Genomic DNA, 25,354 nt, shown 5'->3' on the forward strand with positions numbered 1-25,354 from the left:
TTTCTATCACAGCTCCAAGGGTGCAATTCCTTTTCACCCTGGGTGTGCACCGTTCCCTAAACAGTAGTACCACTCCAGAGGGATGGACAGCACGTTGGTTCTGTTTTCACAGTACAGGCTTATAGTCCTGTGTGCAGGGCTGCATGCAGTGGAGAAAGCAGGGGATAGGCTTCCCCACTCCACGGCCTTATGGCCTGGGCAGCCGTGTCACTTTTTTGAGCTTTCTCTGTGCACAGGGGATGGCAATGCTCTTCGTACAGAGGGAAAACATCTCTAACCCAACCAGTGTAAACATTATCTTGTATTATTCCCACCCTGCCCCTGCTTTCCCAGGTTGGCCTCATGGTTTCATTGAAAGCTGTTTTTAAGGGCAGCAGAGAGAACCTATTGTCCAGAGTTCTGGACAGGAGTCCTGACCTACCACTCACTGCTCACTGTGTGACCTTGGGCAAATTCCTTCCTTCTGGGGCTCAGCATCCACATCTTTACATTGGGACTTTGATGGTTGCTAAGGACACCTCTGACATCAAAGGGTCTCTGACTCCCTGGATTTCCCGTGTCCATGGGCTCAGCCTTCCTTTGTCTTTGGAGCACTCTGGTCAGATCCCCTGCACCTCTCAAGCCAGGGAGGAAGTGGAAGAGACTGAGAGCTGGGCCCAACAGCCTGTGGCAGAACCCCCGATAAGAACACTCTGCCATCAGGCCTGAGTTTGGGTGACTAGTCTCTGCCCACGGGTGCTGGAAGTTTAGTTTTGCATGCTTGTCTAGAGCCATAAGATCCCAAAGGCCAGATGAGCAGTCTCACACGGCCAGATTTCCCTTGAAGAAGCCCAAAATTGAGGAGGCGAGCTGGGCCATCCTGTGGCTGGGCAGGGCAGCCTGCTAAGGGGAGGTGAGCTTGCTTTCCAGCGTGGCCCTAGTTCACGATAACCAGCTCGGGAGCCAGCCAGGGGGTGATACCTGGCATTAATCACCTTAACCACAAATGGAACGACGCTGGTACTGAATGTCACGGCTGCTTGGGACAAGTGCCAGCTTTGCCAGCCACCACATGACGTGTGAAGTCTCTCAGATCCCCAAGGCCTGCCTGGTAGGGGCAGGGTATGATCAGCCTTCCCCGTGCATGGTGTTGTCAGGAGCATGGTGTAAATTGACATTGGGATTCCAGCTGTGTTTTTATGTGTGGCTCCTTTGTGAGGATGTTCTAGGGTGGAGGAAGGATTTGGGGGAATCCAGCCTCAGATGACAGCCCTCCACCTCTTCCATCCTTCTCTCAGCAGATATTTACCAGAACCCACTGTACCAGGCACTGGGCAGGGCAGCATAGAGAGCTGAAATGAGAACAGCTCAGCTTAGGCCACAGGAGCTCACAGCCTGGCCCATCCATCCTGGGCCTTGCTACAGCCAGGTTTGCATGAAGGTCCTTGGGGACCTGGAGTTGGCACAGGAGTGGGCAGTCCCTGACATGGAGGGTTAGGAGAAACTGCAGGTGCACTTGAGCCTTAAAGAGAGGGTAAGTGGTCCCCAAGCAGGGACAGCTGGGGGGGATCTCAGGTGGCAGGGACAGCCCAGGCAAAGCCCTAGAGATGCAGAAGAGCTGTTGGCAGGCCTTGTGCCTGCCTCACAAAGGAGTTGAGACTTAATATTTAGTGATGGAGCCACTAAAGTGTAGGGCCACTCTCAAGGATCTGCCTTTATGCTTTAACCCCACTTCTTGACCCTGTCTCCCTGCGTATCTGCACGACCTTACATCTTAGAAGGCCTGAGCTTTTGCCCTAGGACAGCCCCACCAGGTGGCGAGGGCAGAGAGCACCATCTTTTTCATTTTAGGGTAAAGGCAGCTGAATGAACTTCCAAAACTGGAATGGAGGCCACGGACTCCCAGCCCAGTCTCTTCCCACCCCTCTCAAGCACTTCTTATACCAGGTCAGAGGTCACCTGGAATGACCTTAGAGGCCTATCTGGTCCTGCCTTTCCTTCATGGGTGGGGAGACCCAGACCCAGAGGGGAATCGTGATTGACCTCAAGGCTACCTAGGTGGCAGCTGACCACACTGACAATAGAGATGGCGACTGCTCTCCACTGTGGGGACTGGCCCAAGCTGCCACCCATCTGCCCCTCCACCAAATGCTCCCTGCACTCATGGTGATCCAAAATGACGCCTGCACTCCTCACCTCACTGCCGGTAGATTCCCTCCCTGGCAGATACCCCCCACCTGTGGAGCAGCCTTACCAAGACCTTGCCCAGCTGCTTTGGAACACTGCCCTTATCCCCTTCTCCCAGTGGAACTCTCCCTCTTCCCAGTCTCCAACCTGACTTGGGGGCAGCGGGCCCTTAGGCTTCTTCTCAGCTACTAGCAGACACATTGGCCTTTCAGAACACTCACTCCACCCTCAGGGAAGCAAGGGGTTGAACCTTTAGATATTGGCAAGAAAACACCACACTCTAACAACTTCCTGTCTGGAAAGGCAAGCAGTGGGGGAAAGGGATGAAAAGTTGAAAAATCTCATTAAAAAGGTTCTTCAGGCACTTTGGACTATGAATGACTTTTTGCAAGTTCCAGTTTCATGAGTTTTTGCAAAGGAATCTGGACAAGATGAGGGAAATAGGACTTCAAAGACTGGAGGGCTTGCAGCTGGTGGGGGCAGGGAGGCAGGGTGAGTACCGGGGCTCCCCTCCGCATGTGCTGGGCAGGCTCTGCCTGCACTGGGCCCATCCCTGGGAGCAGGCAGAGTGGCATTTCAAGGCCTTGCAGGGATATCGCTACTCCTTTGACAAGGTCCCCACCCTGGCTTTTTTTTTTTTTTTTCAACGTTTATTCATTTTTGGGACAGAGAGACAGAGCATGAACGGGGGAGGGGCAGAGAGAGAGGGAGACACAGAATCGGAAACAGGCTCCAGGCTCTGAGCCATCAGCCCAGAGCCGGACGCGGGGCTCGAACTCACGGACCGCGAGATCGTGACCTGGCTGAAGTCGGACGCTTAACTGACTGCGCCATCCAGGCGCCCCTACCCTGGCTTTCTTTAGGCAGTGAGAGTCCCAACCCCAGTGGGGGACATGGCCCCAAGGAACCCCCATAAGTAGATCATCAGCTTTCGAATCCCTAGAAGCAAACTGCATGGCACCCTAGTAAAAGTGGCCCAGATTCTGACCTCAGGAGACACTTCTGGGGTCTGGCCTATTTGCATCAGGATGCAACTCAGTCTTGATCATTCAGGAGCCTTCCTCAGCCCCCATAAGCTCTGCCTCACTGAGCATCAGTTATGTACTGGACTCCAGCCCTCCAGGAGTTCGTAGCCAGAGGGGAGAGGATATTTACACCTGTTGACTCATACACTCACAGGACTGCTTGAGGGCCACCCAAGGCAGAAAGTGCTCAGCACTGTGAAAGAGGGAAGGCACCCAAAGAACAGGGTATTTGTAGGATGATCAGGTCATCCTATAGACAGGGCAGAGAGGGCAGCCCACGCAAAGGCAGGTAAGTGCAGACTTGAGTCAGAATGACAAATAACACTTCAGTGGGAGCTGGGGAGAGGTACAGCCCTAGTCGCCAAGCTGAGGAATTTGGGTTCTATTCTCTAAGGTAGGGGGCATCCCTGAAGGTTTTGAGCAAGGTGCAGTCATGTCCTCGGCTATATTCTAGAACCATTAGTGAACCGGGATGCACCATGAGTATTGTCCAGGAAGGACCCCCGCTTCTGCCTCCCTCGGTCCTCCCAAGCCCTCCTTTCCCCCCACGTACCCACAAACATGCCACTCGAGCTAGCACAGTCCAAGGGGCTAAGAGGCAGGCATCCCAAGGAGAGATCCAGGGCAGCCCTTTCCAAGATGTAGAGGGACAACATGGGCTCTGCAGTCAAAGATATTGAAGACTTTGGAGATTCAAAGAGTTTGAATCCTGTCTCCATCTTTTACTTGCTGTGTGATGCTAGGCAAGTGACTTTTACTTGCCTGATCATTGCTCAGAAAACCGCATGGGCCACTCTTATAAAGCTGTTGCAGGAAGTAACGTGGCTCTGCAGGTTCACCCTATGCATTCGCTTCCAGGTTAAGGGCTCCACAGTTAGGGTGAAATACCTTTCCCCTAGGTTCCAAGGATGGTGGGAAGACTCAGCCCCATCTTCTTCTCCAAGGAGGAGGTAGGACAATTTATCAAGAACATGCCTCTTGCTCTGATTGCTTAAGGACACCCGCCTGGTTCCTGCTTGGAGCCGCACGTTTGTGCTGATGGCTGGGCAGCCAGTCTTCACCAGCAAACGCTTCCTGGGGCTCCAGTGTGGGGTGGTGGGCGTAGCAGGGCCAGGAGGAGCAGATGGGTTGCATTCCAGGGGAGCTGGGGGCACATTGCTGTTAGAGTTGTTTTTCTTTCTTCTCTCCCTTCATTGATTTATATAGTAAAAGAGAGAGTTTTCAAACAGTAGGCATGTCTGGGTCTGGGCAGGCAGGCTAGTGATTAATCTTCGTTTGTTGCTGCTGACAGCTAGGAGCAAGAAATAATAAAGGTTTGCAGGGTGAGGAGGGGTGGGGAGTGCAGAAAGGCTGCTCACTCTTTGGCCTTCGGTAGGGAGCACAGACTTCACTTCCCTCTACCATCAAAGCACCCCTTGTTGGTCAACATTTGAGGCTCCAGATACTTCAGGGTGGCTGCCTGCTCCCGAGGGTGAGCCCCAGGATGGTCAGGGCCTCCCCAGTTGCTGTTAAGCTCTCCACACTGTGTCACCTCCAGCCCCAGAATGCCTGGACTTCCTTCATCAGTGGCCCTTTTCCCAGCCCTGCTCCTGAGGGCGAGGCCTAAAGAAAGGCAGGGTTGTGCACCCAGAGGACTGTCTGTCTCTGATGTGAGGGACCCTCTGACTCCACGCCTCTCTGAGCTGCCAAGTGGGTGTGAGGGCTGCAGGAAGGGCACACGGAAGGGAGTTGAGGGGGGGGGCAGACCATGACAGCAGGGGCTACTGGGGACCTTGAGGCTTAGAAGGAGGAGGGGCTCTGATATGGTCCAAGGAGGACTGAGGCAGCTGTGAGTGGGCAGGGTAAGGAGCTGCCCATGCTGGGGAAAGAGCAGCACAGTAGTAGAAGCTTCCTACTTTCCAGCCCACAGTTACCAATATATCGCATCGTGAACATCTTCTCCGCCCCCAAGGGAGGCAGCTCTGTGCAGCTAAGCCACAGGCCTTTAAACCCAGCTCTGCCTCTTAATAGCAGGGTGGTCTTGGGCAGAAGATGGTCTTAACATCTGTGAGCCTCAGTTTCCTCATCTATAAAATAGGTTTTACAGCTCTATTAATGAAGAGACGTTGTGTGAGGTGTTTAGCATGTGCCCAGCATACAGTAAGTGCCCGTTCAGTAAATGAGTGGTAGTTCACAGTCTTTGTTATAGACTTTGGAGAGCTGCAGGTGGTTGGAAAGAGCTCAGCATGGTCCAAAGCCTTGTGGATTATCTGGGTCTGGCTTAGAAGTCTCTGTCTATACCCACAGCTGCTCCCCTCTATTAGGGTGGGATTTTAGAGTTTATGCAACTCAAATGCAACTCAAAACCCTGCATTGACTTCGAATTGCACAGAGCTGGAGTCAAATCCAGGCTGCCCTCTTCCTGGTTGTGTGACCTTGGGTAAGTCACTTAGCCTTTGTGATCTCCCAGCTGAAGATGATGAGTACCTCAACAGGCTTTTCCTCATGTTCTCATGGTGAAGCATTTTTGTGGCAAGCCAGAGCAGCTGCTCTGGGACATAGAGTACGCTAAGCAGAAATCTTGGGATTTAGGGAACAGAAGGAGATCTTTTAGATCACCTGGCCCAATGCCCTGTACAGGTGCAGAAACTGGGGCCCAGAGACAGCAAGAAGCTTGCCCACCTCCTGGCTTCCCGGCCAGACCCTGTTTTCTGGCAGCATTTGAGTCGGGCTGAGACAGAGGGCAGGAGGGACAGGGCTGAAGTGGGGGCAGGTCCGTGTCTTTGTTCCCACTATGTGGAGGATTTCACATCCTTTCAGGGCTGGTGGAGGAAAAATGAACTTTTAGCTCAATTAGTGTGCACTGTGCTTCCTCCTAAAAGGTTTAAAGGAAATGCCACAATTAGCTGCTACTGTAGGCAAAAGAGGCTCCTCAAACGCTCTTCACAGGAGGCCAAATAGCAGTGAACGTTAGAATGTGCAGACACCTCACAGGATGAAGGGACAGGCCATCAAGAGCTAGCATGAGGAATAATAGATGTTTCCCTGTACTCAGAATTACTGAGAAAATATGCCCTGTCAGTGGTAAAACATTTCCATGGATGCTATCCTCACCACTAAAACAGGCACCTCTCCTACATTCCATATATGGTGCTTTGGTGATTCTGGCTTGGGCCCAGGAGACCCGGGTTCAAATCCTGGCCCCACCTCTGTCTAGCAGTGGGGTTGTATACCAGTCAGAAGCCCGTTCTTTTCTTGAGGGGCACCATGATTTGGGGGGATTCCCTGTTGCAGTTGACATTTTCAGCGCTGTGGGGCCTTGGTTTGGGTTGCAGAAATGGCTATAGTGAGGTGGTATGTGACAGGGCATCTGGCGTGGTTGCTGATACTTACAAATACTGGGTTTTCCTGCCCTGGTAGTTAGTGTATGGGGAAAAGGGCAGGAAAGATTACCTTTATCTTAACACATGCAGAAGCTGGGGCTCACTCTGTCCTGCAAATGAGTGAAGAGCTGGGCTTAAATGCAGCCCAGTGCCCTCTTTCTTCCCTCTGGAGCCTCTCTGAGCAAAAACACCCCCAACACTTCCCCTCCAGCCGGGCCCAAGAAGCCCAGGGAGGGCCCAGGCAGGTGTCTGGATAGTGTAGCCCCAGGACCACTGGATAGTGTAGCCAGATTTTCTGAGCAGGACCTGGGCCACAAGCCCTTTGCCAGGCATTGCCTGGCATCTTCCCTGAGGTGACATGTAGAAAGCCAGAGACCCTAAAGCTCCTTCCCTCAGCTTGTGGGAGCCTGAAAACATTGGGATTTTTCTGGCTCTGAGGTGACAGTGTCAGGATACAGACCCAACTATAGAGTCCACTTTTCTTCTCTGGGTCCGGCTCTCAAGCAGCAGAAGCTGGGAGCATCTAGGGATCTGGTGGCAGAGAGGGAGGTTGAGGCCAGCTCAAAAGGGACAGTGGTGGCCTCCATAGCTGGTGAGACAGGTTTTCAGAAGCCGCCCAACCATGGATGTGTCTGGAAGGCGGATCAGGAGTGCAGGCTGGCTGCTGGGGAGGCAGAAGTAAAAGGGAGTACATGGAACTGATGAGGGCGAGAAGGGTGGAGGAGCCAGGACCTCATCCAGATTCCTGAATGACTGGTGAGCTATGGCATCACCAGCTGGAATGGACCTAGAATGGTCAGATGGACCTGGGATGGTCAGTTTTGTAAAGACTCAGGAAAACACACTCTCCCTAACTCAACTGCCCTCTTTCCACTGGTGCCCCAAACCCGGAGGTGACAGGCACCTGCACTCACACTGCCAGCCCATTCTCCAGAGCACCCACTGGCCTGGCAGGGCCAACCGTGCCCATTGACAGGCTGGGGTTTCCCTCTCCAACCTGCTGCGTCTCCCCTCCCAGCCAAGCATTCAGGTTTTGCTCCCCTGAGAGCTCCCCAGTCCCCTCCAGCATCTGAGCCACCCCGATTACATTTCCAGCTGGTTTTTAATTATCTCCTATCTGCCCGCATAAATCTGCCTGTGTGGCACGCCCACCAGGGGAGGCATTCCAACTGCCCATGCGTCGCCAGGAAACCTCTCATGCCCCGGGACAGCTTCTCTTCGGAGGCCCTGGGTGGTCTCTCCAAATGAGAAAAACATTTCCAATCACATTTCTAACATCTTGTTAATAGGACTTATTTAATAATATTTTTGCAAAAGCCATCTGGGAATGGCTTGGTTGGGGACTTGGGGAGGGCATATGGGTGCTGCAGGGACGGTCATGGTGACAGATACAGACTTTGGATCTGCCATCAGGGAAGGGGCAGGAACATGGAGAAGGATGCAGCCCTCGGCCAGAGGACTAGGGCCTGACTCCACTGCTTCCACCTGTGTGAGGATCACCCAGCAGGTAGCTTCGTCAGGTCTCTGAGCCTCTTAGCCCGGAGGCTCAGGAACACAGTGAAAGGAAGGAAAGCCCTTTGTAAACTTTGAGAGGCTATGCTAGTGCAGGTGGCATTATTTGCTTGCCCCAGGAAAGTATCATGGTCTTCCTCTGCTTCTAGCTAGGCAAATAACGCAAAGGTCCCCAGAGGAAATATGTTGAGCCCCCCAGAAGCATTGGCAGGGCTTGAAGCAAACAGCTTCATACACTAAAACCCTAAGATGCAGGATTGCTATTCCCCAGACCTTCAGGCCCTTAAAATCAGAAATAGGGTCTTGAATCGTCCCAGTCAAGACCCTGGCTTTGGGATGGGAGAAGCAGGCACAGGAAGGGGAAAAGACCTTCCCAAGGTCCTGGGCAAGTTGGTGACAGAGCCCCAATGTTATTACCCTTCTGAGCCCCACAGCACTATATTTTCTTCTCCCATTTTCCACATAAACCCTCTTGGTATTTGAGGCAGATTTATAAAATCAGATGTCAGATTTTATAGCTGTCATCTTTGCTCCCACAGTTCAAATGCTATAACTATAAAAATAATGTTTTGCCACATATGAGTGTGTGTGTGCATGTGTGGTGTCACGCTCGCACACATGCACACCCTTCCACTTTGCTGGCTGAGGCGCCCCTGCTCCTGGTTCTTGGTACCTCACACCTGCTTTTTCCTGGGCAGGTCCCCTAGTGAGCAACCACTGTCTTCTTTCCAGCCAGGGGTGATTTCTGCCATTTTTAATGCCTTTTTTTTTCTTTTTTTTTTTTTTAAGATTACTTCACCCGAGAGGAATATCAGAAACAATTGCCTTGGCAAAGCCGGCTTATTAGAAATGCTTTAATTAGAACTTTTTTTTTTTTTTTTTTTTTTTTTTTTTTGCTATTTTCCCTTTGAACATCCACATGCTGCTCATGGTCCCAGCCAGCGTGGGAACCAGCCTGCCACATTCTCAGCAGACCTTCAAGGCAGGGCCGACAAACAAGTCAACAGTGTGGCTATCACTGCTGTGTTCCTACTGTGCACCAGGCCTCTAACTGGGCAGGGAGACAAAGACATATCAGACTCTAATCTGGTAGTCCTGGCAAGGGGACAAGCAGGTAGGTGAGTGCTGTGATATAGGGAGGTATGGCAGAAAATAAGCGAGGGGGGGAGCAAGTTAAGTGAAGGCTTCCTGGAGGAGCTGGCATTTGAGCAGGGCTGAGGAAGATGACAGTTTATCGAGAATAGCAAGGTAGATAGAGAGTTAGGTATGGGATTGGAGGAGAGGTCTCTGCAGGATCCATTCTTCCTCTAGTCCCAACTAGTTTTTTCAGTTGTCCCTACCACAAGTCCTCCCCTCTTGGCCCAGGTGACCAATAATATTATGGACAGAGACATGCCTTAAAAACTCTGAAGTCCTAGTCAGCCCTCTCCAGCTCTTCATAACATCCCCATTTCTCCCACAAGGAAAGGGGTTCAGCAAGACTTGGGCCTTACCTGTGGCCATGACAGCTCTCCGCATTCCCAGCTCTTCATTCTTTTGACCTCCTGCTTTGCCAAAGAGCAGACCACGTGCCCATCATTTCTACTTGACACTCAAAGTGTATACCCCGCCCAGACTGGACAGAGCCTCCCAGGGAGAAATGCATTTACACAGTGCCCAGCAGGGCTCTTTGTGGTCCCAGGTACCTGGGAGACGTTGATTGGAACAGGCCTCTGCAGAGTGTCCTGTGAGGTGGGTAGAATTATACCAATAACAATGATTAAAAATATGGGGTGTTGTACAAGTGAGGATAAAACCACTGGGGAGGCAAATGTATAAGATCGAGTGATCTGGGCAAGCCCAGATTTCAAATCCACAATCTCCAAACGTTAGCATAATCCCACTGGGAGTTCATATTTTCAGGCCAGAAAAATACCTTTTCTGTCTTGAGTTATTCTCATCTTAACCAAAAATGTATTCTATGAAGAATCTAGGGCTGTTTTACTTTTTTGCAGGAGTTGTGCTTTTAAAAAGCAATCCGTTCCGATAGTAAGTTAACTTTTTGAAACTCAATTACTTGCAGCCATGCTGAAAAAAACTATAATTAATGTGGTCAAATCCTAGCCAAATAATAAAATGAAAGCTTTGTTGTGTATCAAGGCAGAAATCAATTTCATTAGGGAGCAAAGAGCCGGAGATTTAATTTTGAGGAAATTCTCCACCCTGTGGACAGAGGTTGTCAAGAAGCTGCCAGAATGAATGCCCAACACAAGAGGACTCACCCTCCAGAGCCCAAATTACTGAGGACTGCTTGACCTTTCAAAATTGCATTTGCATACATTCCAAGTGTGGCCTAAGCCAGTGGGCTTTTGCTCTTTAATGTTCTTGGACCTGGTACCCCTTTTGGTTTGGGTCAAGAGGTGAATGTTATCTGCACCCAATGACACTGGCATGTCAAGAAGATCCTGTCCTTTGGAACTCGGGATGAGGTGGCCTCAGAAGGTCAGTAGACATGAGAAAGGAGTTTAGCAAGGATTTGGGGTGTGCACATTGATGGTGGGGTCATTTCCAGACAGCAGGGCTGAGGGCAAAGCCGGACAGACCCACTAGAGACGATGCCCAGTTGCACGACCCCAGATGCAAGGGGAATAGTAAACAGCAAGTGTGACCAGAATGGGAAAGGACAGGAAATTCTACCCTGTGAGGACATCTGGAGAGAGAGCAGCCTAAGGTCTGCTCCTGCTTCTGTCTTCTGGTATCTAAGAGGCCTTCCCAGGGCAGGAGGAATGGGCTGTGACCCGCAGGAACCAGAGCTCGGAGATGAGGCTACTATCAGTGAGATGCACTAAATTCAAGATGGACTTTTCCTGTGGTCAGAGCCATCAGAGCTTGGAAGGGGTTTTCCTGGCTGGGGAGTAAACTCCCCAATGCTGGGGGTAGGCAACAAAAGCTGGACACCAAGTATTGTGAATATTGCAAAGGCATTTCCATCGTGGGACCGCACTAGAATGGGGGTGCTTAGACCTGCATGTGCATCAGAATCTCTTGGAGAGCATCTTAAAAGCAGATCTGGTTCCAGAGAGGCCCAGGGAGCCCCAGGTTTGACAAGTCTTGAGGGACTCTGATGTGGGCATTCTGAGGCACATTAGAAGAAACTATTTTTGAGAAACATCCACTCTTCTCCCAGCCCTGGGATGCTGGAACTTCTGTAATGCAGATTGAGTCCTTTTGTTTAATAGCCGAGTTGTCATTCCTTCCTTGTCATGTGATGTGAGCATCTCCTGTGTGCCAAGTTTCAAAGGTTTACAGGTTTGGGGAGCCTGGGTGGCTCAGTCAGTTGAGCATCCAACTTCAGTTCAGGTCATGATCTTGTGGTTCATGGGTTTGAGTCCCACATCAGGTTCTATGCTGACAGCTCAGAGCCTGCAGCCTGTTTCAGATTCTGTGTCTCCCTCTCTCTCTGCCCCTCCCTCTCTCACGCTCTGTCTCTGTCTCAAAAATAAATAAACATTAAAAAAAAAATTTTTTTTTAAAAAAGGTTTACAGGTTTGCAGGACCTCAGGGGTCATCTAGTCCTGTCCTTCCATTGTATTGATAGGGAAATTGAGGGCTGAGAGGGCAGGAGCCAGGGCTGGGATCAGGTTCCTGATGTCCAGTTCAGAGATCTTTTCACTTGCTTTCAGTGGACTTCCGGGAGCATTGAAAACTACTCCCATTTCACACATGAAGAAATTGAAGCCCAAATTCCAAGGACTGTTGGGAGTTCTTCCACTGAGAACCACTGTCATTCACATGATTTGCAAAGGTCCTTAGCCAGGGTGTTTGGGTGGCTTACAGTCAGCAGTGTTTGAAATTCCAGAGAGGAGAAAACTACCCTCGGGTTAGGTACAAGGTCACTGAGCAGATAGATCTGTTTTGTTTTGTTTTTTTAATTTTTTAGGTTTTTATTTTATTTTTGATAGAGAGTACAAGTGGGGGAGGGGCAGAGAGAGAGGGAGACACAATCTGAAGCAGGCTGTAGGCTCTCAGCTATCGGCATAGCGCCTGATGTGGGGCTCGAACTCACGGACCTTGAGATCGTGACCTGAGTTGAAGTCAGATACTTAACTGACTGAGCCACCCAGGTGCCCCAGATCTGTTTTAATTTGAAGTCTTTAAAGACCCCTGTGCATTTTCTTTTCTCTCTTTACTTTTTTTTTCTTTTTTGAAGCAAAACTGTAAGCTGGATCAGGTGCTTTGTGAGCAAGTCCCTTCCTTGCCATGCTAATGGACTCCCTCTTTCAGTTAGCAGAGGAAGCCCCCACCAGGACAGGAGTTGGGTGGGAGGATAGTGGGGGCAAGCCCTGTGATTTAAGGATGAGATTCGGGGTGTGGGAGATTGCTGCTTCCCCCTGTCTGCACCCCCACCCCACTCTCCCTCTCCACTTGTCATACCCCATCTCTGCTGACAAGACGTTATAAAGACTATTGGTAGTGGCCAAGACTCCCCTACAACTGATAGCATGGGGGCGCGGCATTCTGGCCCCTGATTCGCTGGGAAATTAGAGCAAATCTCCACCACTCTCTGGGTCTCAATGTCATCTGTAAAATAAGCAGGGAACCAAATAGTCTCAAAAGCCTCTGCTTGGTACTTTACCTGCCTCAGAATACATGGGTGCCTGGGTGGCTCAGTCGGTTAAGTGTCTGACTCTTGGTTTCGGCTCAGGTCATGATCTCACGGTTTTGTGGGTTTGAACCCTGCATCAGGCTCTGCACACTGCTTGGAGCCTGCTTGGGATTCTCCCTCTCTCTCTGCCCTTCCTCCACTCGTGCTCTGTCTCTCTCAAAATAAATAAATAAACTTAAAAAAATAATAATAAAGAGGGGCGCCTGGATGGCTCAGTCGTTTAAGTATCTGACTTCGGCTCTAGTCACGATCTCGTGGTTTGTGGATTCGAACTTAGCATTGGGCTCTGTGCTGACAGCTGGGAGCCTGGAGCCTGCTTCAGATTCTGTGTCTCCTTCTCTCTCTGCCCCTCCCCTGTTCATACTCTGCCTCTCTCTCAAAAATAAACAAACATTAAAAAACAATTTTTTTTTAAGAGCACCTGGGCACCTCAGTTGGTCAGGCGTCCAATTTCAGCTCAGGTCATGATCTCACAGTTGGTGAGTTCAAGCCCCGCATTGGGCTCTGTGCTGGCAGCTCAGAGCCTGGAGCCTGCTTCAGATTCTGTCTCTCTCTATCTGCCCTTCCTCTCCTCATGCTCTGTCTCTCTCTCTCAAAAATAAACATTAAAAAAAATTTTTTTTTAATTTTTTAAAAAAGAAATGGTGAATACAGAGCAATATGCACAGTAGTACTTACTTAATAAATACAGTACAATCATGTATGACCAGTAGTTTTTAAGCAGAGAAACTTCTTTCCTCATCTTTCCTATTCTGTTTTCAAGTGGAGCCCTGTGTGTGACAATGTACTTTTGAGAGGGTCATGAAATACCGCTTGATGTTTGGGGAAATTGATGCCAGGGAAGTAAACACACTTCCCACTGTCACCCCGTGGCAGAGCTAGGGCCAGAACCTAGGCCTCACCACCAGCCACGGGGGCTGCCCAGCTGGAGGAGATGGTCCTACAGCCAGGAGTCTGCCTGGCCATCCATGGCTTCTAGGCTGCCAGCATGGCCATGAATGACAGACCGGAAGACAGGAAGACACATTCACTGCTCAGCCCAGACCACATGGAGCCAGCAAGACAGACCAGATGGGCAGCAACTTGTATGTGGGCTCCTGCAGAGCAGATGGAAACAAAGCCATGTCAGAACCCCAAACCTTGGCACCCGCCAGACTTGCTCACGCACTGCCCAGCTCAGACCTCAGACAGCCCCTGTTGGGGGGGAGAGGTGTGTGTGAAAGCTCCATTCCACAGATGAGGAAACCGAGGCTGAGGAAGCCACAGCTCAATGTAGCAGGGCAAGGACTCAGACCCAGGTGGCGGTTCCACAGGCGGCAGTTCCTTTGGGAATGGTTCTGCTTTCCTTGCCAGGCGCGTCCCCCCTTGTCTCAGCCTTTCCTGGGTCAATCCCAGGTTTCCAGCTCCCCTGTGCCTTTAAAAGCCATTGTGCGCCTCCAAGTCCTCTCAGCCACTGGTGTTTACCACCACAGCTGCTTTTGCCCACCCTCTGCTGGGTCCCTGTTCTGGAGCTTCCTTCAGGTGTGGCCTGACCCCCACCCCCATCTGCTATTTGTGGGGAGGGTAGGAGGTTGGTCCTTGAAAACAGCCTGGAGCCCTTTGCAGCCAAGCAGTTTGGCAAACTCTTTGTGTGTCAAGCCCTTAAATGTGGAGCGGGATGACCTAACCTTTATCAAGCGTTCACACTGCATTCATTCACAGCTAAGTTCTCACTTACCCTGATAACTACTGTGAGGGTGGACTCTTGTTATCCCCATTTCACAGACGCAGACTTTTAGGCACTGGAGAATGTGGGTGTGTGGCTTTAACCTCAGTGCCACCGGAAGTTGAGACTGGATTGTTCTTTGTTGTGGAGGCTGTCCTATGCATTGTAGGTTTGTCAGCACCCTTGGCTTCTGCCCAGATGCCAGCAGCACCTGAGTTCCCAGGCACTGCTGAATACCCCCCAGAAGGGATGAACTCACTCCCACGGAGAACCCCTGCTCCAAGGAGCGTATGGGCTGGGAAAGGCTTGTCCCAGTACATGACCACTCTGAGCTGAATGCATTCTGTCCATCTGTTGGCACAAGTGTTAGGACTGCTCTTATCATCGTGCTGTCCCTAAGCCTGGGCGTCTGCTGTGCCCACTGCTCTACTTGTCTTTCTTCCTGCACTGAGGATAGCCATCCTGCCCTGCCTTAGTGCTCCTGGCTGGTGCTGGGGTGACCGCTACCCTCCTTGGGACGTCCCTCATTGGCTTGAGAACTTTAGTGCTGGAGGGACCCCCCTCCACCTTTTCCAAATGAAAGAAACTGAGACCCAGGGAGAAGGTACTTGCCCGGTGCATGACATCATCAGTGGGATCAGAGTTTGAACTCAGGCATCTGACTTTTGTCTGGCCACCACCGCCAGCCCCCACCTGTCCTAAACACAAAAACTCATTTGCGTTCCCAGAAGAGTCCCGATTAGAAGTAAAGGGGAAAACAAAACAAAACACGCTAGACCCTCTTGCCTCTTCCCAAAGCTCTGACAGCATTTCACATGTCACCCCCACCCCACCTCCTCCCCTCCCCTTGCAGTTTTCGTGTGCACTTGGCTGAGCCTGAGGACTGATGGGAATCCTAAACAAGGGGACTGCAAAAGTTATCCAGCCTACCTCGAAGCATCATTACCCTTTTCACGCCTCCAGTAATGGGAGGCTTACTCTGCTGTCAGCCTTGATCATTAAAATCCTCCTGTCTAAAAGTTTGTTAGTCTTCTCCTGAGAAAATTGCCTAAAATGGATTCATTTTGACCTACCCGCTGCTCTGTGTGGCACAAAACAAACCTATGCCTTTCCATGTTTGCTGGGAGAGGCTTCTGCCAGCTCCCCTTCTGCCTGGAGATGGCTTTTTATCGTGATTTACTGAAGGCTCTCACCCCGAGCCGCCAACTTAGAGCTTGAGAAATGCCCGTGCGTCTCAGGAAGGCTAATCGCTGCTGATGCGTTTATTGAAAGTCCAATTATTTGGTTGTAAATCAAGTCGTTTGGCTCAGCAGCATTTACATGTAGACATTTGTTCGCAATAACTTGACATATGCATCTTTGGTTTATCGTTGTGAAGGCTGTTTCAGAAGGCCCTGGGCAGCACGCAGGTATTTGCCATGTGGACTTCTAAGCCCCTTCCCCCAGCTCCCTGGACTCCTAGACTATGTCAGCCAGAGGGGCCTCCGTACCTCCAGCTCCTTGCATTGCAGTTGAGAACCCCAGCACACAGCTAGAACAAGTTGCTGCTCCCTCCAGTCCCTGGTCCTCTCACCTGTGCCATGGGCATCTTGCAGATAATGATGCCAGCCCTCCCAGCATCTTTGTGAAGCCACAGGCTGGTCTGGTCGTGGGCCAAGGGTGGCGGCTATCGCTGCTGTACATCTTTGTGTCCCAGATTCCTGGACCCTTTTCGGGAAGTTCACAGCATATACAGGTGGTAGCCTGCATGCAAGTAGGGCCTTGGGAGCTGTCAACCAGGTTGACAGGGACCTGTCCCTGAAGGCTCCTGGCACTTGAGTTCTGGATATTTCTCTCCCAATGCAGGCCCAGGGCTCTCACATCATGCTTCTCTGCAGGCACTTGTGAATGTTTCTGGGGTTTCTATGCATTGCTCACAGGTATGGTGAGGAGAATTTCTCTGTAGACACACACACCCAGCCAAATATCCCATCTCACTGGAGGTCAAAGAGAAGGGAGGAGGAAAGCAGACATTCTGAATCACAGAGCCATCTGCTTGCACGGGCAGTGTTGCCAACTGCAGGGCGGAGTTAGCCGGGAACAACCTTTTTTGTGGGAACCTAGGTGGCCATGAATATAGGAGGTGCCTTGCCATGGACACCCTCCCGGCTGGCTCCCTGGGGATGCCAGGTCCCAGGGTCATGACAGATCAGGGTAAGGGCCAGGCCTAGGACCACACCTACCCCCACACGGACAGCACAAATGTCTGTGTCCATCTCTACTGCCACAGAGGGCTGGGCTTTGAGCGGGAGCACTGGCTGGCATTCTCATGCTCATGGAGGATGTGGGAACTGCGACACTTCGTCCCTGAGAATCATCCTGCAGCCAGTTGCTGAGGGCACTTCAAATGCCCAGGAAGTCCATGGCTCTAAGAGGGAACTTGTCTCATATTTGTGCTTCATTTCTCTAGGCCTGGGCAGGGGGCATTGGCTGCCTCAGTCACCCCAGCAAGGATTTCTTCTAGAAATCTGAGGAAAGAGGGACTTTACCCATTCTTCCTTGTGACCTCCCTCAGGCAAGACTTGTCTTTTGACTTGAGAGGTGCAAGACTTTGTACCCCCTAAAGGGGTGACCCTCTGGGTGCTCCTCATGACTCTACCCCTCACTAAGCTTGCTCAGCTGGTCCTCACTGGCTGTCCTAGGACCAGGGCTATCCAGACAGAGCAGCTACTGTATCTGACCTTGGAGGAAGTGGCTTCTACCCTGGCTGGGCCACACTAAGGGACAGGGTACAACAGCCACCAACCTGCCCTTGGGAGCTTATAAACCAGAGAGGAGGTTGTGTGGGGCCTCATTGCTGGCTCAGGGCAGACCCTCACCAGATAGCTGATGGTTGGATGGACGGATGGATGATGGACAGATGGACCAAGTGCCCAGCTGTGGGCCAGGCTTATGCTGAGAGCCCAGAGAAAGTAAGGCTTGGCCTACTGAGAAACGTCACAGTGAACAGACAGGATTCTTTTTTTTTTTTTTTTTTTTTTTTAAGTTTATTTATTCTGACAGAGAGAGAGCATGAGCAGGGGAGGGACAGAGAGAGAGAATCCTGAGCAGGCTCCACACTGACATCGTGTAGCCTGATGCAGGGCTCGAACTCAAGAACCCATGAGATCATGACCAGAGCTAAGACCAAGAGTCGGACGTTTAACTGACTGAGCCACCCAGGCTCCCCTGAACAGACAGGATCCTTGACCTCAGGAACTCACAGAGCTACAAGGAAGCCATGTCTCAGGACAGAAAGAGTCCAAAGGCCCACCTAGACACCTGGATCCATCTGGTTAGGTGGCTGAGCAGGAGAAAATGAGGCTGAAGAGTCAGACAGCTATAGTGAAATCCTAGCCCCACCATGTGCGATGGGACTTGGCACTCAACCTGGCTAGCATCAGTTTCCCATCCGTAAACAGTGGTAGTTCTACCAGCTTAGCAGCATTGCTGTGGGCTTCCATGCGATAATATGTAGCAACAGCTCAGCTCCCTGCCTGGTGCACAGTGGGGTTTGAACAGTGCAGGTGGCATTCGTTGTGCAGTGGCCATGGGGAGCCATGGATGGTTTTGAGCCGAGAGACAGTGTTCTGGGGCATCTCCGTCAAGAGAGCAGTTCCCCAACCACCTTTTAGTAGAGGTGGACCAGAGATCCTTGCTGTGTGTGGATTCCTGTAACCAGGTTCTACGCGATAGTCCCCAAAGGCAATTTCCTTGCCTTCTCCTGCATAAATATTATATGCAAGTATTTTTAAGTCATTTCATCATGAAAAGAAGCAATTTAACATAACTATTACTCAGGATTCTTCATGAAATATGCATCAAGCAATTAGGTCTAAAAGCGAGAGGTGAGGCCTTGTACCCTGCTTGGGCCGGCAGCTGCGGGCTGAGTGATGTTTTATTAAAGCCCATGATTATGAGACGAGGTAGGGCCTGTTATTAGGCCCGGCACACCAGGCACGTTTGATAATCCTGGTGATGAGGAGGTGCTTTTTGTGATGATAATGAGGGATCTAAACGCAGTGACAGCCCCAGCACCCCCAGCCTCCGCCAGCCTTACATGACTCATTAGACAGGTCACCCACCGGAGACACCCTTAATTGTGACTTTGCTCTCGCAAGATGTCCTATCAAAGGAGACAGGCCTGACACAGGAGCCTCGCGGGCGGCCGCAGCCTGTCCAAGCTCCCTGGGGACCAAGGCCCTCCCAGAAGTGATGATGGCGAGGTGGCGTGGCCGGGGACCTGGCCCACCTGGCCCTGGAGGCAAAGAGCTCCGGGTTCTGGCTTCAGCCAAAGCCTGCCTTGCCGTGTGCCTTGGCCCAGAGTGTTGTTCTCTCCCACCTCAGTCCTCCAAGGCACCCCAAGAGAAGCTCTGTCCAGAGCATCCACAGCACCCCTGGGCATGCTGGTTATCTGATGCACCCTCTTTTCTTGCTAGAAATTCTAATTTTTTTTCTCTTCTTATGCTAGTTGTCTTCTGAATTGAGTTGGGAGTCATTAAAGCCATCCCTTCACAGTTGTTTTTATTTTTTTTATATTTTTTATTTAAAAATTTTTTTTTAATGTTTATTTGTTTTTGAGAGAGAGGGAGAGCCAGAGCATGAGCAGGGGAGGGGCAGAGGGAGAGGGAGACACAGAATCGGAAGCAGGCTCCAGGCCCTGAGCTGTCAGTACAGAGCCCGACGCAGGGCTTGAACCCACAAACCGTGAGATCATGACCTGAGCTGAAGTCAGATGCTTAACCAACCGAGCCACCCAGGCGCCCCTTCACAGTTGTTTTTAAATCTTCAGCTGTTGTAAAGTAGCATCTCATTCATTGGGACCTTGTGACCCATCAGGATATATTATCAAGGATATATTACACATCTCTTGGGTGTGTGTTGACAAGGTTTTACCTGACCTATTCGTGAGTCAGAGTTTGACAGATTGTTTCAAAAAGCAAGCTCACCTCTCAGGGCCTGCCAACCCCATGTGACGGGTCTCCATAGTTGGGGCCTTTAGCAGTCAGGACAAGCCATCCCCAGTGCCTGAGATGACCTTTCCATGCCAGCCCTGTGCTGTCTCTGGCCCACCATCAGCCCTGTAGGGTAAGTACCTAGGGACCGAGGCCAGAGTCAAAGAGTCCCTTGCACAGGGTCTAACGTCTCTCCCCTGCCACCTTACCTGGCCTCATACGGAGTGTTGAGGGCTAAGTGGGATTCTCTCCTGGAGCTGGATGGTACTGAGTCAGGAGCATGGACCCTGGGAAAGGCCCACCAGGGAGGGAAGCAGCACCACCGCTGATTGCTGTGTGACCTTGGGTCGGCCACCTGACTGAGCCTCAGGACTTGGCACACAGCCTGAATCACAGGAAGTGCCTGGGAAACATTGGCCGTGAAGACCATTATGATCAGTGCCCCGTGAGAATAAAGACTGGGGGCTGTGGGCAGCAGTGGAATGGGGCATGAGGCTGCCTCCAGGCCCTTTCCTGTGAGAAGTCCTCACAAGGGGGCAAGAGCTTATGCTTACACACATGGAATCCAGGACCTTAGGCCCAGAAGCACCCTCAAAGGTCATCCGGTTAGCCTCCCCACAGATCCAGTGGTGCCAAGGACAGAACCCACCACCGCCAAAGGACCGCCTCAGGTCCAGAGAACCACGGGGTGCAGTGCTTGAGCCCAAGGGGAAGGGCCGCTCCTGCTGGGGGCTCCTGATGTGGGAGCCAGCTCGTGGGCCTTTATCCCTCTACCAGGGGATGGTCATGCCTTGGACTGGGCGGTCATAGGGCCTGAGTCCTCTGCCATGGTCTGAGTTTTGTGACTGGCCTGCCCCGCTCGGCACAGCCTAGCTCAGTTACAAACCTGTGTCTACTGAAATACATGTGCCAGAGGCACTTCAGGGAGGTGCTAACAGCTGCCCTGCCTCACCTGTGTCTGTTGAGGAGGCGGCATCATTGTGGAGTTTCTGATAACCTGGTGGCCATTCTGAACCTGTGGCCTGGGAACAGAGGGGCCTTCTCTCCCTCTGGTCCCGTCAGCTGTTCTCACCATCCCTGCCACTTCCCTTGCTGGGTGTTTTAAGAACAACCACTATAAAAACGTCCCATTAAACCATATGAGTTACTTCTCTTCACCTCCTTAAAAAGTAAATCAGCTCCTCTTGCCACTTCCTTTCTGTGTTGCCAGCACAGCCTTGGCATTCTGGCCTGGCTCACAGCTATAGCTGCTGTGATCCAGTCTTCCACATCGTATGCTCTGCACCCCAGCCACAGATCTGTGGTCTGGCACCCAAAACATCACCCCACTCCACTCACAAAGAGGAGCATGACTGTCCGAGGCTACACGCCCTCTGCTCCCTCACTCACCTGCAGCTCCAGCCGGTGCTCCGCCCCCCCCCCCCCCCCCGCCCCCACCCTTTGTCCAGGCAGAGCTGAGCTCATGGCCTCAGTGCGCAGAGCTTTTTAACTAGTCCTGGTTTCCTTAGCCACACAATCTCAGCACTTCAGTCAAGCAGTTACCACCCTATCCAGGCCGGCACAGATTCGTGATCTCTCCCGTGTGGTGGGTAGCTAGTCTTCGCTTAAATGGGGTTGTACGTTTTCTCACTTACTGCACACCCCGTTCCCTTTCTAACAGCTTAAGCAAGTGCGCCTCCTGTTTCTCAGATGTGTCGAGGCAATTCTCCAATGAAATGACCCTTCGCTGAGGAGCAGAACTTGCCACAGGCTCTGTAATTAGAACATTGTCAGCCTTAAAAAATCTTGATTTAAATTTTAGTTCTTTACAGGAATTATTCTCTCTAGAAACATAATTGCTCTCCGAACGATTTCCTTTAAGCTGAGGGTGACATCTCTAAATACATTATTATGAGCAGATGTATTGCTCAGTGCCTGCACTTCATTAAGCATTTGCTCTGCCATTTGAAAATGGTGCTGGAGTCCAAATTGATGCATTAACAGAGCGGGCGTCCGTGAGCGCGGGGAGCCCAGTCCTGACTGGAAGAGATGTGGTAAGCCCTCCAGTGCCCCTGTGGGAGCAGTCGGAGCAACAAGAACTGAAGCTCAGAAGGTTGCAAATTTGTGTTCACTTGGAGCTCAGCCTCGCCAGGGGCTGGGCCTTGGTCTCCCAGAAGCAAGGCCCCTGGGGCTGGTCACAAGTTATCAGTGCCAAGGGACAGACTCTAGAGAAGGCAGCAAGAGGTCAGAGTGCCAGCTTTCTCACTAAGGGACAAATGTGAAATAAATTGGACTGTGCTTTGGAAACCAAGCATCTACAGGTTTGGCAGCAAAATCATAAAAGGCCAGGCTTAGAGCTGAGTGGGCAGGGAAAAGGCAGCTTGGGCAAAGGCAGATTTGACAGAGGAGTGAGTGATCTGATATGGCCAGAGACCTGGGTGGAAGGTGGGAGGACCAGGGCCAGGTACTAGGGCCAGGTGGAAGCAGCATGGCCATTGCCATCTGAGATCTGTGCCCCAGCCAGTGTATGCTGGTGTAGGGGCACGGGGCTGTAAGGGGCACGGGGTCCAGGGTTCTACTCTGATCTCCAAGGGACCCACCCACTGCCCTTTTCAGCAGATACCATGCATGGTGTGTCCAGGGACCAGGCCCTGATCTGTGGAGCTCTCAGGGGGAGTTGGGAAGATGGAGAAGTAATTGCAATTCAAGGAAGCAAGTGATGGAGGCACGAGTATGCTCGGTGCTGTCAGAGGAAGGAAGGAGCTCTGCTTGTGGTAGCCTGGAAGACTTCCCAGCAGAAGAAACACTCAGGTTGGGCCTTGGAGAAGGAGGCAGAGTTCACTGAACAGAGGGAAGATGCACAGAGAAGGGAGTGCCTGCAAGGGGGCAGAGCTGGGGAAGAACACATATACCCCGGACATTCCCTTGGCTAAAACTAGTCACATGTTTACAGAGGCTGCAAGGGAGACTGGGAAATGTAGTCCCTGGCTGGGCAGCCCCTTCCTAGTGGCAATAAAGTAGTATGGAAGGGAGAGCATCAATTTTTGGAAAACAGCTCACCTGTCATCCCTGCTACACTGTTTTCTCACCTGTAAACTGGGGGTGATGAGACCTGCCCCGCACACTTGCCAGGGCACTGGGGACTTAATCATACTTTTCGCCTGGCACACACAGCCTAAAAACTTGTCTGTGTCAGCAATAAGAGGAGCCAAGTCTGGGGGCTTGTTTTCTTGAGGAAGCCTTTCAAAAGCTCTCAAGATCCTAAAGACTCTCCAGCAGTGTTTGCTGCTGGTTCCTGGTCTATGCTGGGCTTGGGGGAGCTCTGGGGTGCAGCTGCGTTTCACTTGGGCCTGAGCAGCATGGCTGTTTCAGCCTTTGTCACTGCAGATCCTAATAATAACCTCCCGTGTTTTGTTCACAGGAGCAACCAGGGCTTTATGCACATGAAACTGGCCAAAACCAAAGAGAAGTACGTTCTGGGTCAGAACAGTCCCCCATTCGACAGTGTCCCGGAAGTCATCCACTACTATACCACCAGAAAGCTGCCCATCAAAGGGGCTGAGCACTTGTCCCTCCTCTACCCTGTGGCTGTGCGGACCCTCTGAGCGGACAAGCCCCACCCTGCTCTGTGACGGGGCCCAGACTTGGAGGAGCTGGAGGCCCCCGCCCACCAGCCCCGCCGCTGTTGCAGGCGGGGTCCAATTTGTGTCGTGTGTATGGTACTAGCACACCACTGCATGTCTCTAGAATGCTGTTGCCACTTACGGGGGCTGGAGAAAGCCTGGACAAAGACAGAAGGACAGCCAACACGCCACCCCAGCCCCCACCCCCGCCCCCTCCTTGAGTTTCTGTGAATTAAAATATTTGCAAATCCAAAGAGATGCCTTCCAGGATGAACAAAGGAGAGCAGCTCCGGAGGGGCGAGGGGCGGGGCGGGAGCTCCCGGGTTGCAGCTCTTTGTTCTCCAGCTGTCACGAATTCACACCTGTGGGGGTGGGGGGTGGGGGCACTACGGTTTTCCCACCAGGGCCCCCGCTGGTGCTGGGAGACAAATGCGGGTGCTCTGAGAGCCCAGAAAGCCCCAGGAGTCTGGCTTCCCCTGTGGTGTGTGTGTATGTGTGAGTGTGAACACATACACGAGAGAGCATGGTCACACACAGATGTGAGTAAGCCCGCTAAATCCACTGTTAGTCACTCAGTGTAATCACTAGGAGATCTTCAAGGAATCATTGTGCAGTCACAAAGAGGATTCAATTATTTATGAATAGGGTGTGTAAATAAAATAGTCATTTAATACATATTCTTATCCCTTTTTTTATATGTACGTATATATACCACAGAGGGTCTCTGAGGAGGGCAGTGTTTACCTGCTGGTTTCGTTCCCAAAGCAAGGTGTGACTCTGGGCATGTGTGGTACGACAGGCCCCAGGGAGGGAAGGAAGCAGAGAGGGGTTTTCTTTGCCCGCATGAGAGCCAACCTCAGGATGGTGCAGCAAGGCCCTGCGTTCCGGCTCCAGCAATGGTAGCCTCAAGTGTTGACCCACCACCCAAGCTCTCCCTTCCGCCTATAGCAGCCCAGTGATGGCAAGTCTGTGCAGAGCACCCAGCAGTCTACAAAGGGCTCTCCCATTATCTGGTCAGCGCCACCCCGTGAGGCATTTAATGTGGGGAAAGGGCAGCACAGAGAGGGAAAGTAATCTGCGCTATGTCACACAGCTTGTAAGCGAAAGAGGCTTCTTGAGTCCAGATTGGCAGCCTCCATGGCCAGTGCTTTGGCTGTCCGTGGCCTCACTGTTAACCCTGCTCCTGAGGGAAAACCAATCCTAACCTCTCAGGGGGACGTGGAGTTCTCTTGGTCATCCATCCACACTGCTTCCCCGCAGATAACACACACGTTCCCACGGTTCACCTCCATCTTGCCTCTGCCCTTGACTGGAGCAGGGATGCTCACCACACCTTCAGGTCAGGCTCCTAAGGTTGTGAGATTGCTTTTACTTGGTTCCTCCTCCTTTCCCTCCCACTCACCCACCACCACACTATGGTTAAATGCTGGTGGAAGACATAGAAGAATCCCACCCAGCAGCATGACAGATAACGGCTTCCATCTGCTGAAGGACATGCAAGGATCCAAATATGGCCCGAGTTTGAGTTTCAGTGCCTTCACCAAGCACACGTCTTCCTGCCTGCCCAGCTTGTCTGAATGGAGTGGAAGCTTGGTGACCGTCATCCCCAGCACAAGGGGCTGAGTTCGAACATCACCAGCAGTTCTAGACATTAAGCACTGCCCAGGCTTCAGAGATGCTTCAGGCTCACTGTTCAGATGTGGTCTCAGAGGCCCAGCAAAGAAAAAGGACTTGCGGCTGCTGCCTGTCAAACCAGGCAGAGCAGGACTAAAAGCTGTGCCTCTTTAGGGTGCTGCTGTGGATTTCCCAGGTTTGTGGCCAAAGCTGTTTCCTTAGCAACCGGTCTTTCTGCTCAGTCCACCTCGGGTCATCCTCCCAGCCACCACAATCCCCCCCTCCCCAAAAAAAAAACCTCTCCCACCTGCAGATCCCACAACCTGAGCTGCCTCATGATTACCACTTAGGCCATGGCCTGACTCTGTCCTGACCTTTTGCCTGTTGTGCATTTTCCCAAACGTCCTTTGAAGCAAAAGAGTACCTGGAGTGATTCACATTCCCCCCACCCCCCTTTCTCTTTCTCTCTCTTTTTTTTTTTTGTGAATGAGAAAATGAGTGAGGAATTGGCACTTGTCCAAACAGAAGTGCCAAAGGAGACTGGACCCCAAGGATCCACTTAGAGGTTGGGGCTGTGGGAGCAGGCCCTCAAGCTGGGTGGGGTGAGACTGCATTAGCTTTCTCCCCCCTGAGCAAGCCCAGATGCCCACAGGGCACTTCCACTTCCGAGGCTGCAGGCTGGGACCGTCCAGAAGCTGTGTGAGCCTTCCCAGTAGACAATCTGCCACAACAAATTCCTCCTCAGGAAAG

General features: G+C 51.7%; 1 protein-coding gene across 1 annotated transcript in view; it reads left to right on the top strand.

The window, feature by feature from the left end:
* SHB (SH2 domain containing adaptor protein B) overlaps nucleotides 1-23,667 on the top strand; it is a 135,632-nt gene extending 111,965 nt beyond the window's left edge. The window contains exon 6 of the mRNA XM_027039484.2: nucleotides 22,789-23,667. Coding sequence (XP_026895285.1) covers nucleotides 22,789-22,972 — 184 coding nt within the window. The 3' untranslated portion in view covers nucleotides 22,973-23,667. The remainder of the gene's footprint in view (nucleotides 1-22,788) is intronic.
* The last annotated feature ends 1,687 nt before the right edge of the window (nucleotides 23,668-25,354 follow it).

Source organism: Acinonyx jubatus, chromosome D4 (genome assembly GCF_027475565.1).
Source record: "Acinonyx jubatus isolate Ajub_Pintada_27869175 chromosome D4, VMU_Ajub_asm_v1.0, whole genome shotgun sequence".
Lineage (NCBI taxonomy): Eukaryota > Metazoa > Chordata > Mammalia > Carnivora > Felidae > Acinonyx > Acinonyx jubatus.